The 21,485-nt window shown below is 44.6% G+C and overlaps 1 protein-coding gene across 6 annotated transcripts in view; it reads right to left on the bottom strand.

The window, feature by feature from the left end:
* Window positions 1–53: 53 nt before the first annotated feature.
* The window catches only part of rapgef1b (Rap guanine nucleotide exchange factor (GEF) 1b), a 47,112-nt gene continuing 25,680 nt past the window's right edge, over window positions 54–21,485 (bottom strand). The window contains exons 4-27 of one of the 6 annotated variants that reach the window (XM_080865884.1): window positions 20,402–20,558; window positions 20,220–20,308; window positions 19,969–20,127; window positions 19,409–19,459; window positions 18,713–18,827; window positions 17,270–17,450; window positions 16,416–16,922; window positions 15,189–15,391; window positions 13,002–13,163; window positions 11,103–11,249; window positions 10,486–10,578; window positions 9,393–9,472; window positions 9,035–9,140; window positions 8,278–8,353; window positions 7,850–7,934; window positions 4,299–4,391; window positions 4,018–4,203; window positions 2,268–2,352; window positions 2,071–2,165; window positions 1,835–1,913; window positions 1,647–1,748; window positions 1,451–1,548; window positions 1,243–1,371; window positions 54–1,034 (exon numbers count right to left, since the gene is read on the bottom strand). In XM_080865884.1, the coding sequence (XP_080722010.1) occupies window positions 884–1,034; window positions 1,243–1,371; window positions 1,451–1,548; window positions 1,647–1,748; window positions 1,835–1,913; window positions 2,071–2,165; window positions 2,268–2,352; window positions 4,018–4,203; window positions 4,299–4,391; window positions 7,850–7,934; window positions 8,278–8,353; window positions 9,035–9,140; window positions 9,393–9,472; window positions 10,486–10,578; window positions 11,103–11,249; window positions 13,002–13,163; window positions 15,189–15,391; window positions 16,416–16,922; window positions 17,270–17,450; window positions 18,713–18,827; window positions 19,409–19,459; window positions 19,969–20,127; window positions 20,220–20,308; window positions 20,402–20,558 (3,229 nt within the window). In that variant the 3' untranslated portion in view covers window positions 54–883. The remainder of the gene's footprint in view (window positions 1,035–1,242; window positions 1,372–1,450; window positions 1,549–1,646; window positions 1,749–1,834; window positions 1,914–2,070; window positions 2,166–2,267; window positions 2,353–4,017; window positions 4,204–4,298; window positions 4,392–7,849; window positions 7,935–8,277; window positions 8,354–9,034; window positions 9,141–9,392; window positions 9,473–10,485; window positions 10,579–11,102; window positions 11,250–13,001; window positions 13,164–15,188; window positions 15,392–16,415; window positions 16,923–17,269; window positions 17,451–18,712; window positions 18,828–19,408; window positions 19,460–19,968; window positions 20,128–20,219; window positions 20,309–20,401; window positions 20,559–21,485) is intronic. The other 5 variants (XM_080865886.1, XM_080865885.1, XM_080865887.1 and 2 more) reach the window with 5 other exon arrangements.

Here is a 21,485-nt window from a genome sequence, read left to right as displayed (position 1 = left end):
CGTGACTGTGATTGCCTGATGGTTTCTCTACACTTGAACACGGCACTCGATGATTCAGAATGATGTACACAGATCACAGCATCTTTAGTTATTTATCTTCTTGTGTTTTTGCTTTGCTTATCTTTTTTTTTTCTTTCAAGTGCACGTGTATGGCACTTGGGAGAAGCGGAGCTCTTCTCATAAGCATAAACATCCTTTTTAAGAACAAAAGGAGCACTGTATATAATACATTTCATAACCATACATGATTCTTACACAAAAATGTTGCAAAACAGGTTTCCAGTCTATCATGGCCATCCTCTCCTCTAAGTCCAAATCTCCCACCTCCCAGCCTCGTGCCCACAGCGAGCCCTCGGGGGTCTGCGGCCCGCCCGTAGATGTCACAGTTTGTGTCAGGCTGCCGTTTGAGGGGAACTCGAGTAGGGAGAGGGCTGAAGAAAACCAATAGATGGCACATACATGAGGAAGAGGAAGGAGCGGCTTGAGAGTAATGGACCATTCAGCTCACACACTCACACACTCGCGCAGCAGCTCCACTCTAAAACAGAAAGCCCAGGGAGCAGACTGGTCATTTCCGTAGTGTCTCCCTGTGATTCTTCCCCTCCTTGGCACCGGTCTACCTGTTGTCTCGCCGCAGCCACAGAATGTCTCCAATAATCCCAATTATAATCTCCCCGAGCAGTAGAGCTCTTTGTAAACCTCGATGACGCTTCAGTTGTCTGTAGTTTGTTCTCAACCCCCTCCCCCCACCCACAATGAGTCTCCCATCAGCCTCTGCGGGTAGCTTCCGTTCGTCTCTCTTTCAGTCTGTAGTAAAGTGGAGTTAGTGTCATGAAGCACAGTTGGAGGTCAGTGTTGGAGGCCCTCCTCCCCTCCGCGGGCCCTAGGTCTTCTCCTCGCGGTCCGTCTTGCGTCTCGAGATGTTTCTGGGTTTTATCTTCAGCGACAGCTCCCAGAGGGCCTCCTCGGCCAGGTGATCGCTGAAGTCGTTGAAGAACGAGACGATGTCTTCGTTGCGCTTCAGCTCATAATGCCTGAGATGAGGAGAGGTAATTCATTACTGAGAAAGCAAAGCAGTCTGTGTGAAGATGACAGCCATGTTTTATGACATTAAAATTTAATGGAGAACAAAGCAGGAACACATTAGCGTTCCTTCCAGTGGCAAACGATGATGACATTTATTGCTGCGATTGATGTGTTCAGTGGCTTCTTATTAAATCCTACTTATTCCGATGGACCTACACTTGTTGGAAGCGCCGCATACTGTCCAGAATGTTGAACTGCTGCCAGCGTTTGGAGAAATTGACCTTCCCGTCGATCAGGTCAGGGTTCCCCAGGTGGACGAAGGTCAGGTCCTGGAGGATGAGACCCCTGTGGAGAAGAGTGGAAGGAATAAATGAACCAGTCGTGGGTAGACGCCCATCTCGATGAGTCATGCGCATTTACTCACAAGTACGGGATGCACGGGGGCTCCACTTCAGCCAGTGCAGCTCTGTATGCCCTGAAGGAGGAGGAGCTGTCGATCAGCGTGCAATACTCCTCCAATCCCTGAGGGAGAAGATGTGGGGATGTTTATTAAATTAAATAACAGCTGTGATACCCGAGGAGATTTTTAATTTCTCTTCCTAAATTCGCAATCGTTTCACCTCTGAGGTCTGCTTCTGCCACTCCAACCTCCTGATGGGGGCCGAGTCCAAAGCAGACAGTATTGCCAAGTAGGAGTTGAAGTTATTCAACTTTCTTAAGTGCTGTAATAAAAATAAATATGACTGTTAAATGCTGTTAAACAGGGAAACTCCTGATGATTTGTAAGGTTTGTAAGACTTAAACCAACCTTCATTATCTTAATGAACTTGAGAAGCAGCTTTTCTCTGTCTTGAGCTTTCTCTTGCTGAATTATCAAAGAGCGAACCCTGCAAGGAGACAGAGAGAGACACGGTGGGGTGTCGGCGTTCATTGAGGCGAGATGGTATGAGAGGAAAGCCACAGAATTTAATTATAGGGGAGGAGATGTTGAGTTAAGCGTTACAGTGTCTGATGAGGTTTGTGTTTAGTTTTTTTTTGTCATACCAATAGCTCATGTTGTTAAAGTGCTCTGTGAACTGAGTCAGGTTCGGACTCTTCTCCTCATTCTGCTCCTTGGCCCAAAGTAGAACTTCGGGAATCTGAAGGAAAACACAGAGGAGAGCAGAGCACAAAGTTGGGATTGATTATGTGTCAAAGCACAAATGATCGGCAGATCGGTGAAAGCAACGAAGGCACCGTACCTCAATTTTATAAAAAAGTTCAGCGTCGAGAAGTGTGAGCTGATCGGCGATCTCGTGACTGCGAAAGTCGTGAAGAGTTCCAGGCCTGATGAAAAACACACAAATCATTAGATGGAGTCTGAAACTGAAGCGACACAACCTCCTACTTTCCCATCTGTCCCGAAGAGCAAAAAAGCCTTACAAACACAACAACAGTCATCTCGAGGTGCTTTATGCTGTAAGGTAAAGACCCAACAATCAGACAACCACTTTGACCAAACTCTTGGTGACAGCGGGAAGGAAAAACTCCCTTTTAACTGGAAGAAACTGCATTTATGGCAATTGCTATATGTCAAGGCACATCCCCACAGGAAGTGACTAGCAGAGACAAAAGAAAGTCAATGACATTCACATGCCCACAGACAAAAAAACACTACGTGTCATGTGTAGTGGGTGGGTACCAAATGAAACTTTCCTCAACTTCAAGGGGGATAGTTGAAATGGCTGCCAATTAGATCGCAGGATACCAATGATTGACAGGTGACAGGGTGGCAAATATACAACACACACAAAGCAGAACCGCCAAAACTGTAGTTCTAGCATAAAAGATGGATGTAGTGGGTGCTGCTATACGTCGTGTGGATGAGTGGCGTAATGGCAGCCCTCCCTGAACCGGAGTCTGTTTCTGCTGGAGGTTTCTTCCTGTTTAAAGGGAGTTTTTCCTTCCTATTGTCACCAAGTACTTGCTCATAGGGGGTCACCTGATTGTTGTGACTTTCCCCGTATTATTGTAGGGTCTGTACCTTACAATATAAAGCGCCTTCAGGTGCTGTATGAATAAAATAAAACTGAACTGAAGACTGTTGCAGGGTTCCTGGGTTCAACTTTGCCTCAGTGTTACTGCAGAGTCCAGAATCAATGGGTGACCTCACTGCGGCTATGTCCATCATTTATATACAGGCTATGATTCAATTCATTCCAAAACACTTTACAAAACAATTTAAATGGAAACTGTGGTGCACTGTTGTGGCACACAGCTGAGCCACTAACTCGGCCTTTTTAATATAGCGGATTGATACATAGTGCACACATAGCTGCTGATTGGGTAACCCTTTTGATACAGCTACCAAATGAGAGAAAACAAGCCATTGCACAATCTTTCACACCACTTGAGGGACACGTTGTTTAATCCAGAAACCACAGAAAAACTGTGCACCGCTTTCCGATTTTTATTTGTGTCCTTGATCGTCCCCGCCTGGCTTCACTCCTGTTAGCGCTGTCACTGTCCACCTATCCTGTGCCAAACTGTCAGTGCTTCAACCTTCCACTGCTCATTAGAATTCATTTACCTGGACTGTCTGATCATCTTCACTTTCATCACAATTACTAAGCTATTTCTTATATTACCTCAAACTGGTCGACTGATTATTAATTAGTACAGAGAAATTATTTTAATACAGCACCCTGTGTCGATAAAATAGCTGCTTAATGAAGTTAAAATGGAATCTGATATTAAGATACATCTCAGTACACAACGCTTTACTCCCCAAATGTTTAACTGCAGCCATGATATCATCTGGGAATCATTAAATTGGTTTAAGATTCTATGACTGCAGTCTTGTGGTTTCTGATTGCAAGTCTGCCAGGCACTGAATCCAGCCCTGCTTGTTATCCTTAAAGGTACAGAGCTATAAGAGAAGCACTGCATTTTTCCGTCATCCCCATCCCCATGCACGCCTCAAAAAGACTTGACTTGAAACTCCCACAGTACCTTGCAGAGACCCCTCGTGCCGCGAGGGGCTTGAGTGAGTTAGTGTAACGCAGCAGCTTCTTTTGCTCCACCTTATCCAGGATATTCTTGCGGAGCACACGGGCGAGACTGAGTTCGCCATTACACACTAGTGTGAACACCAGGTCCATGAGCTGTTTCAAAATGTCCTCGGTCAGCTCTACCAAGCTGGAAGACACAGAAGGGACGAAAGAAATCTGTCAGCTCAATAAAGCAGTTAAAAGGTAACAAAAGAAGGACAACGGGGAACAATAACTACTCACCACAGCTCATCTACCACACGAACCAGCACAAAGAACGTGTTCTTGCTGACTCGTTTCTTGAAGGTGTCTGGACTATGGCAGAACGTGGTATATGTGCTTTGTGGTTAAGGACAGTGACAACAGTGTTTAATGTGGAATTAAAAAAAGAAAAAGCTTGATACTTCATGATACTTCCAAGAAGTGGCAGATGAATGAATCATCAATTCATCAGGGACTTGTCCCAGTACGGTTCTTACCCAAAATAAGTGAACTATGAATACATAACATATTACATGCTTTCCCTTTTAAAAAACAATGCATTTCTTCACTCATTTACTTCAATCAGTTACACTGCTTGTTATATCACTTCTGCATTACTCTGCAACATCACGGTGCAGAGTAAACACACACACCTACATATCTAACCCTATCCCAACCAGGAGTACATACACAACATCTTTCTTTAATATTTAAGTATAAGGACAAAGTCAGGAGTGAAGAGCACTTTACAAAAAACTGTCATGGCAACAGCAGTGTACTGTAGGGATACTTACAGATAGATAATGCTCCCACTATTTTGTGTAAGGATTCCTAAATAGAACTGAAGTCATGTTTGCAGATGTTTTCCCAGCTTTGGTGTGGTTTTCCCTTTACAGTCACATTCTTTTCCCTTTATGTAGTAAATAAATTCAAAATAATTTGCTTATTAAACGGCATCAAAGGTATGTTATGTACATTGAAGAAATCAAGAGTCACCTTAGTTCAGACAGGCCACTGAGCCAAGATTTGGATAAAGAACCTTCTACTCAATCAGCTGGCAAATCTTATATGAAGAGTGCTGTTTGCTTTAGCTCGACTTCTGTAACTGCAGAGCTGTAAGCCACTTTGATACCCACCTCCACTTCAGCTTCTCTTGTTTTCCTTGATTCCTGCTCTAAGAGTTGTACTGTGAGGTGAGAATAATGGGTACCTGTCTAGATCACCAAGGTAACTTGTGTGTTCGGCTTTTTGGCTTAAAAATTGACTGTGGGTGCCACATTTTCTCTGTTATTTCAAACAGCATCCTGTAAGTCTACACAAGGAATATGTATACATGCAACCATGAGGTTTGAAGTTACAGCAGTGGAAACCATGCATCGCATTTGCAATACAGAAAATCTTTAATTTCTTGTTATGTTTGGTCCTAATCTGCTGAACAGTCTCCCACACTCTGCTTTTATTAATCAGTGTCCCACTCTGAATGCTGAACTATGGTGCAGGGCGTTTTTGCAGAGTCATTAGCCTCAACACATGGCCAAAATACCTGCAGAGCTCTTAACGGTTTTATTGACAACTGCTCTTTGTCTTTAAAGTTGAGCCAATATTGTAAAGACCTCATCATCATTTCTGACAACCGCCTGAGCCTGAATAATTTGTCAAGTCTTGTTTTATGCAGCTTAGGAGTCCCAGCAAGGTCAGATCAATTTTATCCAAAAGTATAGACGCTTTCATCTCCTTTAGGTTAGATTATTGCAGTTTGTTATACAATTGTTTGTGGAAACAACGTTTACAGAGCACAGCTGGACTAAAATGCAGTGGCCAGACTTCTTTACTAAAACCACACAAAAAGCGAACACTTCACCCCTGTTTTAGCTTCTCTTCAGCTAATTCTAAAACACTAACTTATAATTGTGTTAACTTATATTGTGCTGTGGGTTTGCACCAAAGTACAAAGTGCACACCAAAGTGTATCATCTTTCCCCAGCAATGATGTTTTAATTATTTTATATTTGCTTTTAATTTACCTGTTTTCTATTTTTAATTTTCTTTATTGCTCACTTTTAATCTCCTTGTGCTGCCAGTATCTTACACCTATCACCGTTTCACTTTTATCTCTGTTTGTCTTGTGATGCACTTTATAATTTCGATCTTTCAAAGGTTCTATTTAAATAAAGTTGATTTTTTTTTCCTTATGCTGCTGGAATTGCAGCTTCTAGAAGACAGATCAGAAAACTGACCACATAGATTTTATTGGGCATGTATCATCAAGAATTCCTATTTAGTCAATAAGGCTATGAGACGGAGTCAGAGCTGAACACATTGATCTGCCTTTAAGGCTTATGCCTTTAAGTTTAAGAGCTCTGATGTGCAGCAGTTACAGCAGCACAGAGAGCACACAGAGCAGTAATATAAATATATTAACATATTTATATTTCCCCTCTGTGCGCTTGTGTTGAACAAATCATGAAATGTGCAATTTTCTGCAGCATTACTCTCCAGTCTTCAGGACAGTCTTATGATCCATTTTGTGGAGAAAGAGTCAAACAACACGTCAAACATCCCTTTTACAGGAGCCTGAAGCAGAAAGCCTGGGTTAACACACAAAGCTGATAACCACCATTGTGACACTTATGATCTCCCACTGGAGTTTTAGGTTCTGGCAGGCCAGCTAATGCAAAGCAAGCCTCCCCATATCCACCATGCTTAGAAAAAAAACCACCTTTTTGAACTCAACCTGGAGCTTTGCTTAAGTTCTGCAGATGTAAGCGATGATTTTTTTGACTTGTCCTGTCTGAACTCAGAAAACACAACAAAAAAAGTAACTGATTAGACAGTGTAATGGGACCGCTTTATGTCTACATAGACATGCATCATGTGACTACATCACAATGGCATAACAAATACACATTTTCTCTAAAATTCAAAGGCATGTGTGTTTGACACAAGACTGTTTTTGCCTGTTCCCTTTAGCTTTCTGTGAGCCTCAGTGTCTTGTATAAACAATGATCGTCATTAGGCAGTAATCACTGTCATTACCGCGTTGCTAATTAATTCCTGCAGTAAAAACAATAGAGCTGTGACTAACTTATTATCAGATATTCCACTGATGATATGCTCAATCAGTTGATTAACTGTCTAGTCATTAAGACATTGGGACAAAATGCAGCTTATCAAAATTTCCCCGAGTAGGTTTGCAGTGACACAAGTCTGCAACACACATGATTAAGAACGATTTATTAAAGCATCTCCTAATTTGTCCAAATAATAAGTTTGGCCATATAAAGTTAATGATGAAACACTGCAGAAGTAATGTGTTTAGTCTTCAGTGGAGTGCTAAATATTAAGTCCAATCCATGTGATGTCTAAAATCCATCCATCCATCCTCTTCCACTTGTCTAGTTTAGGGTTGGAGGAGGTGGGCTGGACCCTGTCCGAGGTACCACAGGGCTGGACAGGTCGCTAATTTGTCGCAGGAGCAACACAAAGAGACGGACAACCATTCTCACTCACATTCACTCCTAGGGCCAATTTAGAATCACTAGTTAACCTGAGAGAACCCACACTGCCCCTAATGTCTCAGTTTTTTTAATCATTAAAAATAATAATAACAATTAATAAAAAATAAAGAAATAAAATATAGGAAAAAAAGTATGAATATAATTTAAGTGAAAGCTCTAAAACGAGCAAGCAGGATGAACAAGGGTCTCCTTGGTAAATAAGGATTAAAGTGAGAGAAAGAGCACTCTGTCAACAACAACAACCAAACAAAAAAAAAGGTCAGAGTGACATGTAGAGTTATTTGAAAAGGATATCTGTAGTGTAGCTTCTTAATGAGGTCCTCTGGGGTTATAAAAGTCCTATATGTAGTCAGAAAGGCTTCACAGTACAAAACGAGATCTGTCGGGCAAGAACAGAGGGAAAAAGGCAGCGTGTTTCAGTCGATGTGCAGCCAGTGTTTTCAGTTACTTAATTAAAGCTGACAGCACATCAAACGTGAAGGGCTGACACGCTGCAAAAAACTGAACCGCAAAGAGACAGAAAGCTATTTAAAACACCGTTCAGAGGAAAAATAATAACACAGCAGTCGAATTTAAACAAGTACACATAAATCTGTCTTTGACTCTAATGTAAACGCACAGCTGTCAAAGCTGGCAAAACAAATCTGTGCCAGTGACCCAGAAGCACAGTGACACACTGCACAACATAACGACTGCGATGCTTTGCGTGTGCTGTACTGTACCTTTGCGGTCTGTTTCTGTAGCGTGGACTAATAGGATGTCCCCTGATCCGGCGCGGACGTCGGGGCCGTCGTCATTCTGCGAATATTAAGTAGCGGGCGAGGTGCGGCAGAGAAATACGGAGAGGTGGGTGAGAGTGAAAGGAGGAGGAGGAGAAGAAGAAAAGAGTGGTTAGACTTGGGATGGAGTGATGCAGTCTAGCCCAAAATGAAGCACGCACATTTCCTTCCCCCTCCCCGACCCCTCCTGTCCTGCACCAGCTCCCTAACTGATGACGGAGAAAAAGTCTAGATCTGTGCGTGACAAAGATCGCCTCTGCTGCAATATTTCTTGCACGACACCTCTAAATCTCAGCAAAGCTTTACACCTTTCCTCCTTACATTTCTGATCGCTCCCCGTCTCCTTTTTTAAAGCATTGCTGTCACACTGGCCCTAACCTTGCAGAGTGGCGAACAGCATTTTCACACATCTGTATCTCTGTATCTAACCCTCACACTGCACCACACAGGACAAAGGAGGAGGATGGAGCAGCAGCAGAGCAGTCAATTTTTAGATCTGCAGTTTTGGAGATTGAACTCCAGAGGGCAGCCACGGCTGCTCTCGGGATCTGATTTCACATCTGAATGACTCACGGCGACCTTTTACCCTGAGCTGGACTAACAGGATGAAGCGTGCTTTGTACGCTGGTGCTGCTGCACACTTCTGTTGTCGGTGGATTTCTAAAAACAGCACACAGGCCTCAAACAGTTGTCCCCTTACTTCTTGTTTTAGTGTTATCCTGCTCATGATCTCCTTGTGGTCTATGAGGGCGAGCTCGTCCACATCTTCTTCATCGCTCCCAGCTGAATCAGTTGCCTTTTGCCTTCTGAAAAACCACACGCGCGCGCGCGCACACACACACACACACACACACACACACACACACACACACACACACACACACACACACACACACACACACACACACACACACACACACACACACACCCATCATCAAACATGTTCAAAATTCACACTGTGTGCAAGAGTGGAAACAACTGATCATTTTGCAAAACATTATATTTCACAGTTGTGCTAACTAGCTCATCAAATGTGAAGAACATCCTTTCTGCAATACCTTTCCTTATCCTCTTTGTTATTGGTGGATGGCATCTGAGGGGTGGGGTCTTGAAGGACATCATCAGCCGCGATTGTGTCCTATTTGTGGAAAGGGGAGAAAAATAAATAATTAAATGAGCATCTGTAACATCATCACTGATGAATGACCCCCAAGCAGCAACAGGAGGCTGCGTGGCTGTTGATGGCATCAGAGGGACCACTAGGACCTCATGCAACATGTTGGCAGAGCAGAAATGGTGAATGGTTTATCTCAAGGTTTACAAAGGATGTTGTCCCCATTAGTGCTGATGCAGATAAGGTGTAATGAGCTGGGGGGGTCAAATAATGAAGCTTTCCTTCGTTGTGAGTAAGGAAAAACCCGACAGATGATACCCAAACCAGAACAACACCACAGGGTAGAAGCACCAAATGTAGAACCACAAACACAACCACACTTCCATACATCATCCTAATCCTTTGTTCTCTCTCTTTCTCACCTCACCCCAACATGCCTTAAAATCCCAAATGCACAAGCTGCCCCAAGGGAATACAAACACCACTGTACACGCACGCACATACACTTGTCGCACATGCACAGGTGCACAACAACTGTTATGAGAAGTGTTACTGGAAACCATTGAGAATCCCTCAGCAGCGATATGTTAGGTGTTAGATTTGAACATGGTTAAACGCTTGTTACGGTTAAAGCGCAGCCAGTGAGAGAGAGAGAGAGAGAGAGAGGAGGGGGGGGGGGGGGGGGGGGGGGGGGGGGGGGCAATCAGCAGCCAGGCATTCATAACAACATACACAACATGGACATCTTTTTTTTTCTCCCCACAGACACCAGCCGGAGCACACGAGTCCCTTGCAGGCAAAACCCTGTGAACCTCAAGTCATGCTCAGTCAGGTTTGGCCATGTTCACATTCCATCTCTTCGCCATCGCTCCAGGAGGTGAATCAATAAAAGCTGCTCGGCGCGCAACAGATGTGAGGCTGACATCTGCCGACCGTCGCTCGAAATCCCTCCAATTGATTCATACCCCTGAAGTGATGGGGATGTGCAAATGGAATTGACCTTTCACCTCCCCACCCCGTGCCGGTCAGCTACTTACTCCGAGGGAGTGAGGCAGCTCCCCATTGGCCTGGCTGGATGAGTACAAGTTGACATACTCCCCCTCCCCGCCCTCGTCGTTCGCGCTCTCGCTCTATGGGAAGAGAGGAGGGACACAAACCGAGGTGTGAGGGCGGCAGAGAGTGTTTGCTAAGGGTGGAGCAGACGCCGAGTGAGAATGTGTGCCTAAGGAGGAGAGATAGCAGTCTAGTCGAGGTCTGGCGCTCTACAGAGTGATGTGCCTTCTAGTTCTGCTTACTTGTGACCACCAGGTGGCGCTGGAGTGCGTTAGATACAAACAGGTAATAATATTTACTGGCAAGAAGAACATGCAGTGCAACATGCTCCGCTGGGATTCTTTTAAGGACCAATAATCAGACAGCAGACAGCTTGTGAGCAGTGATAATGACAACAAGATACCACTAAGAAAATGAGTCACTGCATTATTATTATATGAGCAACAATACTGTACGCCAAACAGCTGTGATCTAATACCAATCTGCCAGGGGAAGGGATCCAGCATCACATTTTTCCCCCCTTTTAAATCTGTTTCACAGAGCTGGTTCAAAAGTATTCCTGCTTGAGCTTCCAACATCTGTCCGTTTTTTGTACGCTCACCGCTGAGGTGTGGAGAGAGTCAGTGAGAGAAGACTCAGAAGGAAGACAGACAGCCATAGAACCCACTGAGCCAGCCAGGGAACCGTTGGGCCCGCCCCCGCTGCCATCCAGAATGGTGGCATTGGTCAAGGCAACCTGGTCCAAGCTCTGTGATTGGTGGAAAAGAATGAAAGCAAGAAAGAAGACAAAACAAAATGAAAAGGAAAAAAAAAGAAGAAAAAGACAGGTCTAAGAGATCAGAAAGAAGGAGGCAGAGCAGGTAGAAAAAGATTCTGCACAAAGGGAAAAAGACAGCGAGGGAGGGGGGCGTGTTCACCTCATACCTCCAAAACTTCCATTAGCCTTTGACTATGGGAGTGATGTGCCTGAACATGAATTGCGCACACACACACACACACACACACACACACACACACACACACACACACACACACACACACACACACACACACACACACACACACACACACACCTAAACTAAATACAACATAAACATTTCCAGAGGGGTAACATGGAAGCTATAAAAAAAGGGCTTGGCTTAACAAGGACACGGATAAGCCAGCATCAGCTCTCAGTGTGCATCTATGTTTCAACAAGCGATGTCTAAATGTTTGGTGGTTCATGTGGCCACTAAATAGATGCCTGGCAGCAGGGAGGGAGCAGTAACTTGTTCTAACATGTTGCACATAGCAGCCCTGTCTCAGCATACCAGCACAGAGTGGTGCAAACACATAGATCACTGGCAAACACGCAGACAAATGAAATGGCACGCTCATGCACAGCCGAACAGAAACCGGAACCGAAGAATCTCATTCTTCTTTTACTTTGCAATGCAAATCTCGAAAATCCTCCCAAATCTGTGAAATTCCTCTCCGCTCCTTTAACACGTCATCCCTCTCGACATATGCAAAGCTGCTTTCCTGGAAGGCGCCCCCCCCCCTTGACATTCCCCCAAAAACCATCATGCCCTGACGATTTGAGGAATGCAAACATTCCACAGAAACTGGCAAATGGGAGATGTGGAAGTGTGCATGTGTTTAGGAGAGAAAAAGGCGCTCCCAGCACAGAGGTGAGAGGGACAGGGTTAGTAGTCGAGAGGCTTCACGGTGGAGGGTGAAGTAGGAGTGGAAGGAAGAGCAGTCGAAATGGAGGGAATGTGTTTTCCATCAGATCCATCTGCTGCTGCATTCCATTGGAGATACCCTGAGGGAGAGCCACACCATGTCTCAGCGTGCCTCACACACTGAGGGATCACCATGGGTCAACTCTCCAAAAAATACTGAGCGGAAGGCTGTGACACACATCCCAAATCTACTACAAAGTGCTTACTTGAACACAGCACTGATTAGCCTCAAGCTAACCCTTAAAGAAGAAGCTGATGGTTGAAATGAAACAAAAAAAGACCTGACACACTCTCATGTGATGTTCCAATGGGCTGCTTTGTACCTACAACTCAATAACTGAGGCACACTGAAAAGAAGAAAAGGATCAAATACAACCGGTAGAGGAAGGCTTTGCACACAAACTCACAAGCTTTGCTAGCAAGAAGCTGCACTCAACTATAACAAATTACTCCACAGACTCATTACCACGCAAAGCACACAATAATAAACAATATATATATTTTTTAAAGCAACAACAAAAATCACACAGTTAAAACAAATGCACGCATGGATGGGTGGAGCAGCAAATCTAACTGCACAGCAAACAAATCACAAACGCCTGAGGGTGTAGTCAGGAACGTCAATGGTGCAGGCGTAGATGGACAAGACTGTATTTACATATGAAGCACACACACAGGGTCAAGCTACTCCTGGACACAGCACCCAGCCAGAGTGGAGAATGGAGAGTTCAAATGCACGGGGTGAAGGAGGGAAGGGAAGGGGGGGGGAGACTTACCGTGGGTGTGGTCATGGACGCCTGGCCAATCAGGTAGGAGTTAGAAACCGATATGCTGAGGCCCAGCCCAGAGCCCGCCTCCTCCATTGCCGCCACAGACGGCTGGAGGTGGCAGGAGAGAGAGGAGGAGGAGGAAGAAGAAGGGGAAGAGGAGTGGGAGGCCTGAGAGGGAAACGAAGACAAAGAAAGAAAGAAAGAAAGAAAGAAAGAAAGAAAGAAAGAAAGAAAGAAAGAAAGAAAGAAAGAAAGAGTGAGAATAAGACGGGGTTGAGGAGAGGTGCAGATGTGGGGAAAAAAGGGTGTTAAAAGAGAAAAAGAGAAGAGGGGACAGTTGATTACACTAGGAAGCGAGACTGTATTAGAGCAGATTTAATCAAAGGTCAGCAGTGGAGCAGTGAAGTTAAGTGGTAAAAGCGTAGGAGGTTTTTCTAGTACAGCTGAGAAGCATCAGCTCATTGGCTGCAGATGGAAATACAAGAGAAGGGAAAATGTGTCTGATTTTGAATCTTCTCTATTGTGTTTTCCTGGAAAACCTTAATTACTGCAGCACATGTGACGTGTTCAGGTTACACGCATTTATATTGACTCTGACAGCCCACTACACCTTTTGATGTCCTGAGCTTTAAGAGCTTTACAGAAACCAGGCCAGCTGCAACACGCTCTAAACAGAGCCAATATGATCCGCTCTAGTTTTTTTTTTTTTTTCCCCCCACCCATTTCCTTATCCACACAGCGGCTGAATTGACTTTTTTTTTTTGCAAAGCCCTGTAAAGTTGCCAAAGCATGTAAGCCTGGAACATGGGTTTATGGAGGAGGCAAACAGGCTTAGTCCACTGGGCCACGAGCTCATCAAGTCCAAAACACGAGGCCAGATTAGGCCTAGGGGGCAGGAAGGCGGAGATGAGCGCGGCCCGACTGTATGCTCAGACAAAAGAGTGATAAAAATAAAAGTTGGGTGCCTGGCTCAAAAATACACAGGGGTCGATGGCAGAAAGGGGACAGCGGATGAAGGTAGTGGGTCTGGGTAGGCAGCCATTCAGCCACAAAGTCTGTTTCTCTCTTTGTGAATTTGTTCTGTACCCCGGAGAAGCATGTCATCTGCTTACTGTCCACAAATGCGCAGTCATATTTGTGGACAAAAGACGATTGTGTTTCTGGAAATGTGGCAAAATGTGGATCATCTACCGTGAACACAAAATATTTATAAAGCTCTCTAGTGGTGATCGTTAAACATTTTAAAAAGTCACATTAAAGGCCCCCAAAAAACCCTTGTTTTAAAAATCAAAACATTTTCACCACTACATAAAAATGAAGGCGCCAAAAACTCAGCTGATCTGCTTCACTAGGACTGCGTGTTCCCCACCTCATAACTGCCATTAAACTACAATCCAAAAGCTGTTAAAGTGTGACTGGTGCACAAAAAGCCCCTCTTAATTTAAAGTGGTTAGAGAAGCACAGAGAAAATAACTAAGATCACATGGAAAGTAACCAATAATGTTCCAGGTTTGGTAGTATATAATGAGCTAGTGTGAGAACGCATTGCTTGATAGCAGTGTGCCCTTCTTTTGCTGTGACTTATCCTGGTGTGTGTCTCCTCCACTCTCTCCCCACTGACTCATTGTCAGACGGTTGTCTCAATTAACCCAGACGCCGACCCAGATTAAGATAAGTGGTCTGGATCTGATAAAGGCCGGTCTTATCTCCAACTAACAACCAAACACCTCCACGTATGTGCAGATGTCTGCTGCGGTTACAGAAATGGAGAGAGAAGAAAGAGAGGGAGTCGAATAGGTGAGGGAGATAACAAGAGAAGAGGAGGCTTGAGAGAAAATTGATGAGGATTACCGCTGGAATGCACTTGCAGCTACTCTTTGCTTCCTGCCGGCAGGGACCACCGCCGCTGCAGACGGCTTGTTTGTATTCTTCACATGGGCTCGCAACGCTTTTTAGTAATTTAAGGTGTCATTTCATAAATTGCAGTTTCATCAACGAACACTTCACCGCTTCAAAGTTTTGCTCTAAACGGAACTGAATGATTCCAGGAATTTAAATTACAGCTTTGCTCACTCGGCCCAAATGAGCAAACCCGGCTATTTTATCTGCTTCAGGCCTTGAGAATTTATGAAATGTGGCGAAATATTAAAGGAGCTCGAGGTCGCGGCCCTTTGAAGTAGAGATGTCTCTTACCAGTTGTCTTTGCTTTGGTGGCAAAGCCGGGGGCTGCACCGGCTCGTGCACTGAGTCGGTGCTGCTGAAGGAGTCGTTGAAGCCGTAGACCTCCTGGAAGCGCTTGTTGCGCTGTTCATAGATGCTTTCGCTCTGCGGCATCTGGTAGAAGACAGAGGGCTGTGGCTCCGAGTAGTCTTCCACAAACTGCATGTATTGAAGGACTGGAGGAAAGAGATTGATTCGATTAGGAAACGTGTTGTTTATTTTGCGTAAGGTTCCAACTTTAAGAAAAAATAGTTATTATTATTCTCTGGCTCTCTTCCAAAGTGCGTCTTTTGTCTCATCTTCCTCTCCCCAACCAGTCACAGCAGCTGGCTGCCCCACCATAGGCCTCTTTCTGCTTGAGGTTCCTTCCTGTTAAAACAGAGTTTTTCCTTCCAGCTGTTGCCAAGAGCGTTCTCATAGGGGGTCATTTGACTGTTGTGATTTTCTCTGTATTACTGTAAAGTAATACAATTTGAAATTAACCTTGACGTCTATAACAAGTGTAAATAATCAGTATTGCTCATGCAAGATGGGAGATATAAAATACAGGAGATCTAAAAAGGAAAAAAAAAACGTAAGCGTGTCACAGCGAAGTGTTGGGCAACCACACAATAACATTTTTCATTAAACTCCGTCTGCGTGGTTAACACCCTGGTGATTCAGACATTTTGCTAAAAATGTTCTAAAGCCCATGAATGCATCACTATGACATCATCAGTTATTTTCCTGGGTTTGACAAAGCTCCTCGAATGACACAAACCTTATTATATAGTGATTCTCACTGGGTTAACAGTAGTGTGCATATACTGCACTTTACATCAACCAGGACTCTGGAATGTGATTAAAAAAGCAGGAAGGGCAGTCTGCTGCTGGGAATGACATAATACAGTAGCATGAGAGGAAGTGATGTAGCAGTCGGGCGAGGAAGTGACCATCCACTGCCCTCTGTGCCCCTGGAGCCGAACCCATTGTAGCACATCCTGGTGTTCACTTCCTGCCTCTATTCACAGAGGAATATTTCCTTGACATAAACCGCGGTGCAACAAGTGGATGACAAAGTGCACTGAGCGTCCTTTTCCAAATCTCGACTTCAGTCTTTAACCTTTAATCTTACTTTACTCATTTAAAGGTCGTCCTTCTTTCTAGACCTAACAGCTGCATCGTAATGTCTCCTGCCCCTTTTCTCCCCCCCTCACTTACTGTGTTTGCTTTTCTTTTCTGGCAGTGGCGGTGGGCTGGCGGGGACATCTGCATTCTCACTGGCAACGTACTGGGAAACAAACACGCCCCCATTTGTTTGGGGCATGGGTGAGATGGGTGTGAAAAGGGGGAACGGTGGCGTTGGATGAAGTTCCTCTTCCGACAGGTTGTCGTACTGCGAGGGGAATCGCTCGTACAGCACCCTGGAACCACTGTCGGAGAAGGACGACGTTTGGGTGCTGCGCCGCTTCTTCATCGGCAGGGCAGGGGGTGCGCTGATGCGGGAGGACTGATTGGGCTGGGGGGTCCAGTAATCTTGGTGCTGGGGTGGGGGAGCGCTGAAGCGTGGATGCGAGGGGTGCTGTCCAGGAACGGGGGAAGAGGACTCGCTGTGAGACTCGGGCAGGGGGCTGAGGCACCCCCCAACTGGTATTGGGGGCAAGTTTTCCCCAGCTGACAAGTCCTGGTGGAGGAAGTCATAATCTGGGTCGTAGTGATCTGTGTTGTCTGCAAAGATAAAGAGAAGATGATTTTTATTTACATTACATTTTATTTTTTTTATTTAGTTCTTCATATTTCATCAACAACTAGTGTTGAAAATATTAAGGAACCCACCCCCTTTAGTCAATTATAATAGCAGGAGCTAACACAGCATAATTACCTCACAGTTGAACTTTTGACTGTTTTTTTTACTTTTCTGTCAACTATTTGTGCAAAAAAAAGCACATATTTTTCCTGATTTTGTACATTGTTAACATTTAAATATGCACCCATCTTTAGTATTTTGTGCAAGCAATTTGACCAGCATAAGAAATAAAATAAGCAATTCAGCGCTGAATAGCTGGACTTCTTACCGAGCGTCTCACAGCTGGTGTTCCGAGAACACTGCCCGCTGTCCTGCTCTATGGAAGAAAGCTGTTCGTCGGATTTGCTGAGTTTCCCCATGCTGCTGCACGGTGAAAGACGGGGAGAGTCGCCACCGTACGAGTGGCTTCCCCCAGAGAAACGCCTCTGAAGGAACTCCTGTTCATACTCCTGTTGTTGCAGAGACACTGAAAGGTTAGTTTACTTCCTACAAATACCTACTGCATTTAAGGTTTTAAAGTAAACTAATGGGATGCTATAATACAGTGCTGTGCAAAAGTCCTGAGCCATTATTTTCTATTGGTATTTTGTAGGAAAATGGGAAACAGGTGCAGTGATTTATTGAAACGTGCAAACATACATGAAAATACAGTACACAAAGCAAAAATGGAGGTTGTACAATTTGAACAAGTATATACAATATGACTTGATATGCTTGATCACAGCCTGAACTCTCTTTGGCAAAGTTTCCTTCTGATTTCTTTAAGTAGTCTTCAGGAATAGTTCTCCAGGCTTCTCAAAGGACATTCAAAGCTCTTCTTTGGATGTTGGCTGCCTTTTGTTGCATTCTCAGTCAGGATGATCCCACACTGCTTTAATAAAGTTGAAGTCTGGACTCCATGACTGATAGTGTGTTTGGGATCGTTGTTATGCTGAAAATGAAGCTGCTGCCAATCAGATGCTTTCCAGATGGTGTTGTTTGATGGATCAGAATCTGACTGCACTTTTCTGCGTTCATAATTCCATCCGCTTTGACAAGATCTCTAACACCACTGGCTCAAATGCAGCCCCAAACCATTACAGATGGCAGTAACATGTTTTGCAGACGACTGTAGACCCTCACCTCTTGTGACCTTCTCTCATGTACATACCAATGACGACTGGAATACATAATTTCAAATTTGGATTAATCACCCCATTTGACATGTTACCACTAATTTTCAGTCCATTTCTTGTGTAACGTGGCATCCATTTCTCCCTGTCCTCCTTCATTATAAATGGCATCTTGACAACCATCCTTCCACTGAGACCATTTGTGATGAGACTTCAGCAGACCGATGAACTGAATGGCAGGGTACTGTTTCAGGTCTTTACTGGATTCTTTCTTATTTCTTAAGGACACGACTTTCAGATACTCCACACCAGGTTTTCAACTAATAGATGTTTGGACTCACCTTGTTGGTGAAAAACCAAAAATTCTATTTTATGCCTTAAAAAAAACGGAGCAAAACAAAACAAAAAACTATTCATATTAAAATGGTCAGGTACAAGGACTGGATTGAAAAAGAGTGAAAAAACAGCCATGGAAGTCTGGAGAACTAATGCTCAAAATGACAAGAAATTCAGGTGTCTTGGAAGCAAAATATAAGGAAATGAGGGGTGACTCAAGAGTTTTGCACAGTACTGTAGGTCACTGGACGTTAAAGCCTCACCTGTCTGTGGTCACTACACGGGAGGCTGGAGCCACGGCTCATCGGGGCGACAACTGCCACTGGTGTAGGTGAAGGGGCTGACTGTCGCTTCTTAGGAGGAAGAGCTGGTGGAGGACTACAGACGGATAAATGGAGAACAGCAGAATAAGAAAAAGAAAGAAAGCAAAACAGGAACAATGAGCGTTTTGTCTCAAAGTTAAAAAAAGGTCAATCAGGCAAGCACGCAGAACACGCGGTTCCTGACATGTATGCGCACACACACACACACACACATAAAAAACACCAACAACAAAAAGATGTATATATACATGAACACACACACATTATCATCCCTCCTCTGGAGAGTGAGATGAAAAGTGAGAGTGTTTCATGTTAGGCTCTCTCCTGCTTGTCAAACCTAAATTCTCTTAGTGAGTTAATATCATCCAAATGAGGCGACGAGCGAACAGAAGCGACCATGACATGGAGGCCAGCGAAAAAGGACACTTCATAGGGTCAGTCATACACTCTCATGCACTGGGTGGTCTTCTGATTGGATGGGAAGGTCTTCAGGGAATACCCAGGATGACACAAACTTTAAAACAACGCAACCATGCAAATCAAAAAGCACTTTCATCCAATCCAGAAGTTTTATGGGGAAGGGGGGAGGGGTGGGATGTTATTATGGAGACAGATGATCCTATGGGGCTAACATACTTCTCCTTCTGAGAGGGTCTCCTTTGGCCAGCCTCGGCACTCAACTGTGCTCTGTTCCCAGAATCCAAAAAATGGGAAAATAAATAAATAAATACAAAAAAAATGACAGACACAGCAGAGAGAGTAAGGAAGGAAGAGCAACAAACAAACTACTGATTCAGATTTTTAAGGCTCGAGTATAAAAAGTGTTAATAGTTCAAACCTCAAAGAAAACCCCTTTGAATTCCACAAAAGCTTCCTTTACTCCTTATTTGTTACTCGTGAAACAACTTGAGAATAAAGAAAAGTTACACTGAAACAGCTGCAACGAATAAATGCTTTGTGGCGACGGTACAAATGGTCACAAAATAGTTTCGGTGACCTCTGACCGCACAGCCTCAAAGCTACCAGACAAAAATAAGGCGACAGGAAATCCTTTGGTTTCTACGGACTTTATCGCCACAGCGAACGCTTCAGCAACGTCTGCTCAGCTGGGAGAAGTATTGATACTGTAGCCCTGCTCACTTAAACACAGACAATCCGCAATATCACACCCGCAGCTGGAGCGCTTTCACCCTCACCTGAGCTCAGCCATTTTGGCTTCCGGTAGTGGTGGTTTGGGAGGTGCTACTTCCACGTCTGGTACTTCAGGGGCAGCTTCCACAGGAGCGGCTGCCGGAGCCGGCTTACTCGAGACCTCCTGCTCCCGATCTATCAGGGGCATCTCTGCTGACACGCTGCTGCGTACGTAAAGAAAAAAAGCAGATTGAGTGACGGGACGTACTCGGAGCGCCTGAATCTTCGTAGTCCTGCGAGTGTGCTCTGCGCTCACCTCTCGGCTGTGACAGCAGGTGCTGCTGGTTTATTAGGTGTGGTAGGTGACGGCTGTTCCTGCTTCTCTATGGTCAGCTTCACCAGCTCCTGTTCACAGACAGACAACGCAGCCAGTCTCAGTCTCCTCTGAAAACTCCACTTTAGCACACTGCCACATCATTTTCAGCACAGGGCCCATACCTTTACTCCATCCAGCACCGCTTTGATGACATTGGTGACAGAAGCCACATTTTCCTTATCGTCCAAGTCAATCCCGTCAAGCATCACCTGGTCGGCCCAGCGGATAAGGTTGGCCAAACTCTGATATACGCGGCTGTGGCAAGATGACAGCGCCGAACTGTTTGACGAGAAGAGGAATTCGGAGGGGGGGTCGGTGGTGTACAGTACAGATACGACGCACATCATGCACAGGAGGGGAGAGCAAAAGTGAGGAAGGAGAATGATCCAAGAGGGCACAACAGCAAGGCGTGAAGAAGGAGAAGGAGGAGGGGGAACATGTTAGGCTGCAAGTGAGAAAAATCACAGAAATAAGACACATTCTATCTACTGTCTATCAACAAACATTTTTGGGGGGGGGATTGGTTGGAATTGCTTAGGCTACAAGCTTGAGGCTAGGAATAAGGCTGCTAGAGCTAACAGGAGAGTGTAGGGAAGTGGGTGTTGTTTCACCATTTAGCAAATCATACTTTGAGACTTAACACTAAGGTGTGGCAATGGCCTGTACCAACACGCAGCGACTGATTCACAGTGCAGGAATATCCTTCCAATGTCTCTGCACGGCTTAGTCCTTAAGCGAGTGGGAGAGAACTGAAGCTATAGAAGTAGGGAGATGGTGGATTGGACAAGTATGGGACGTAGATCACGCTAGAGCTGAGGAGATCTAGAGTGATTATAATTCATGTGGCTGACTAGACTTTGTATATACTAATACAGTTTTAGCAAATAAGCTCTCTACTTAACTCTCACTGGAGTTACATCTATTTGACTCAAATTAAATTAAATCCCTGAAACCAAATATACCACACATGTAGCCAACGGAAAAATGGTTTTAGAGGATAGACTTTAAAGTTCTGATGCTGGCCTATAAAGCTCTGAATGGTTTAGGACCAAAATACATCAATGACCTCCTGACCCAGTATGAACCTTCCAGATCCCTCAGGTCATCTGGATCCGGTCTTTTATCAGTTCCCAGAGTCAGAACCAGACACGGAGAAGCTGCATTCAGCTTTTATGCTCCTTATATCTGGAACAAACTCCCAGAAAG

Source organism: Rhamphochromis sp. 'chilingali' (assembly GCF_963969265.1).
Source record: "Rhamphochromis sp. 'chilingali' genome assembly, chromosome: 2".
NCBI classification, from domain to species: Eukaryota; Metazoa; Chordata; class Actinopteri; order Cichliformes; family Cichlidae; genus Rhamphochromis; species Rhamphochromis sp. 'chilingali'.
The sequence above is the reverse complement of the archived record's forward strand: the minus strand, read 5'-3'. Positions and strand labels throughout refer to the sequence as shown.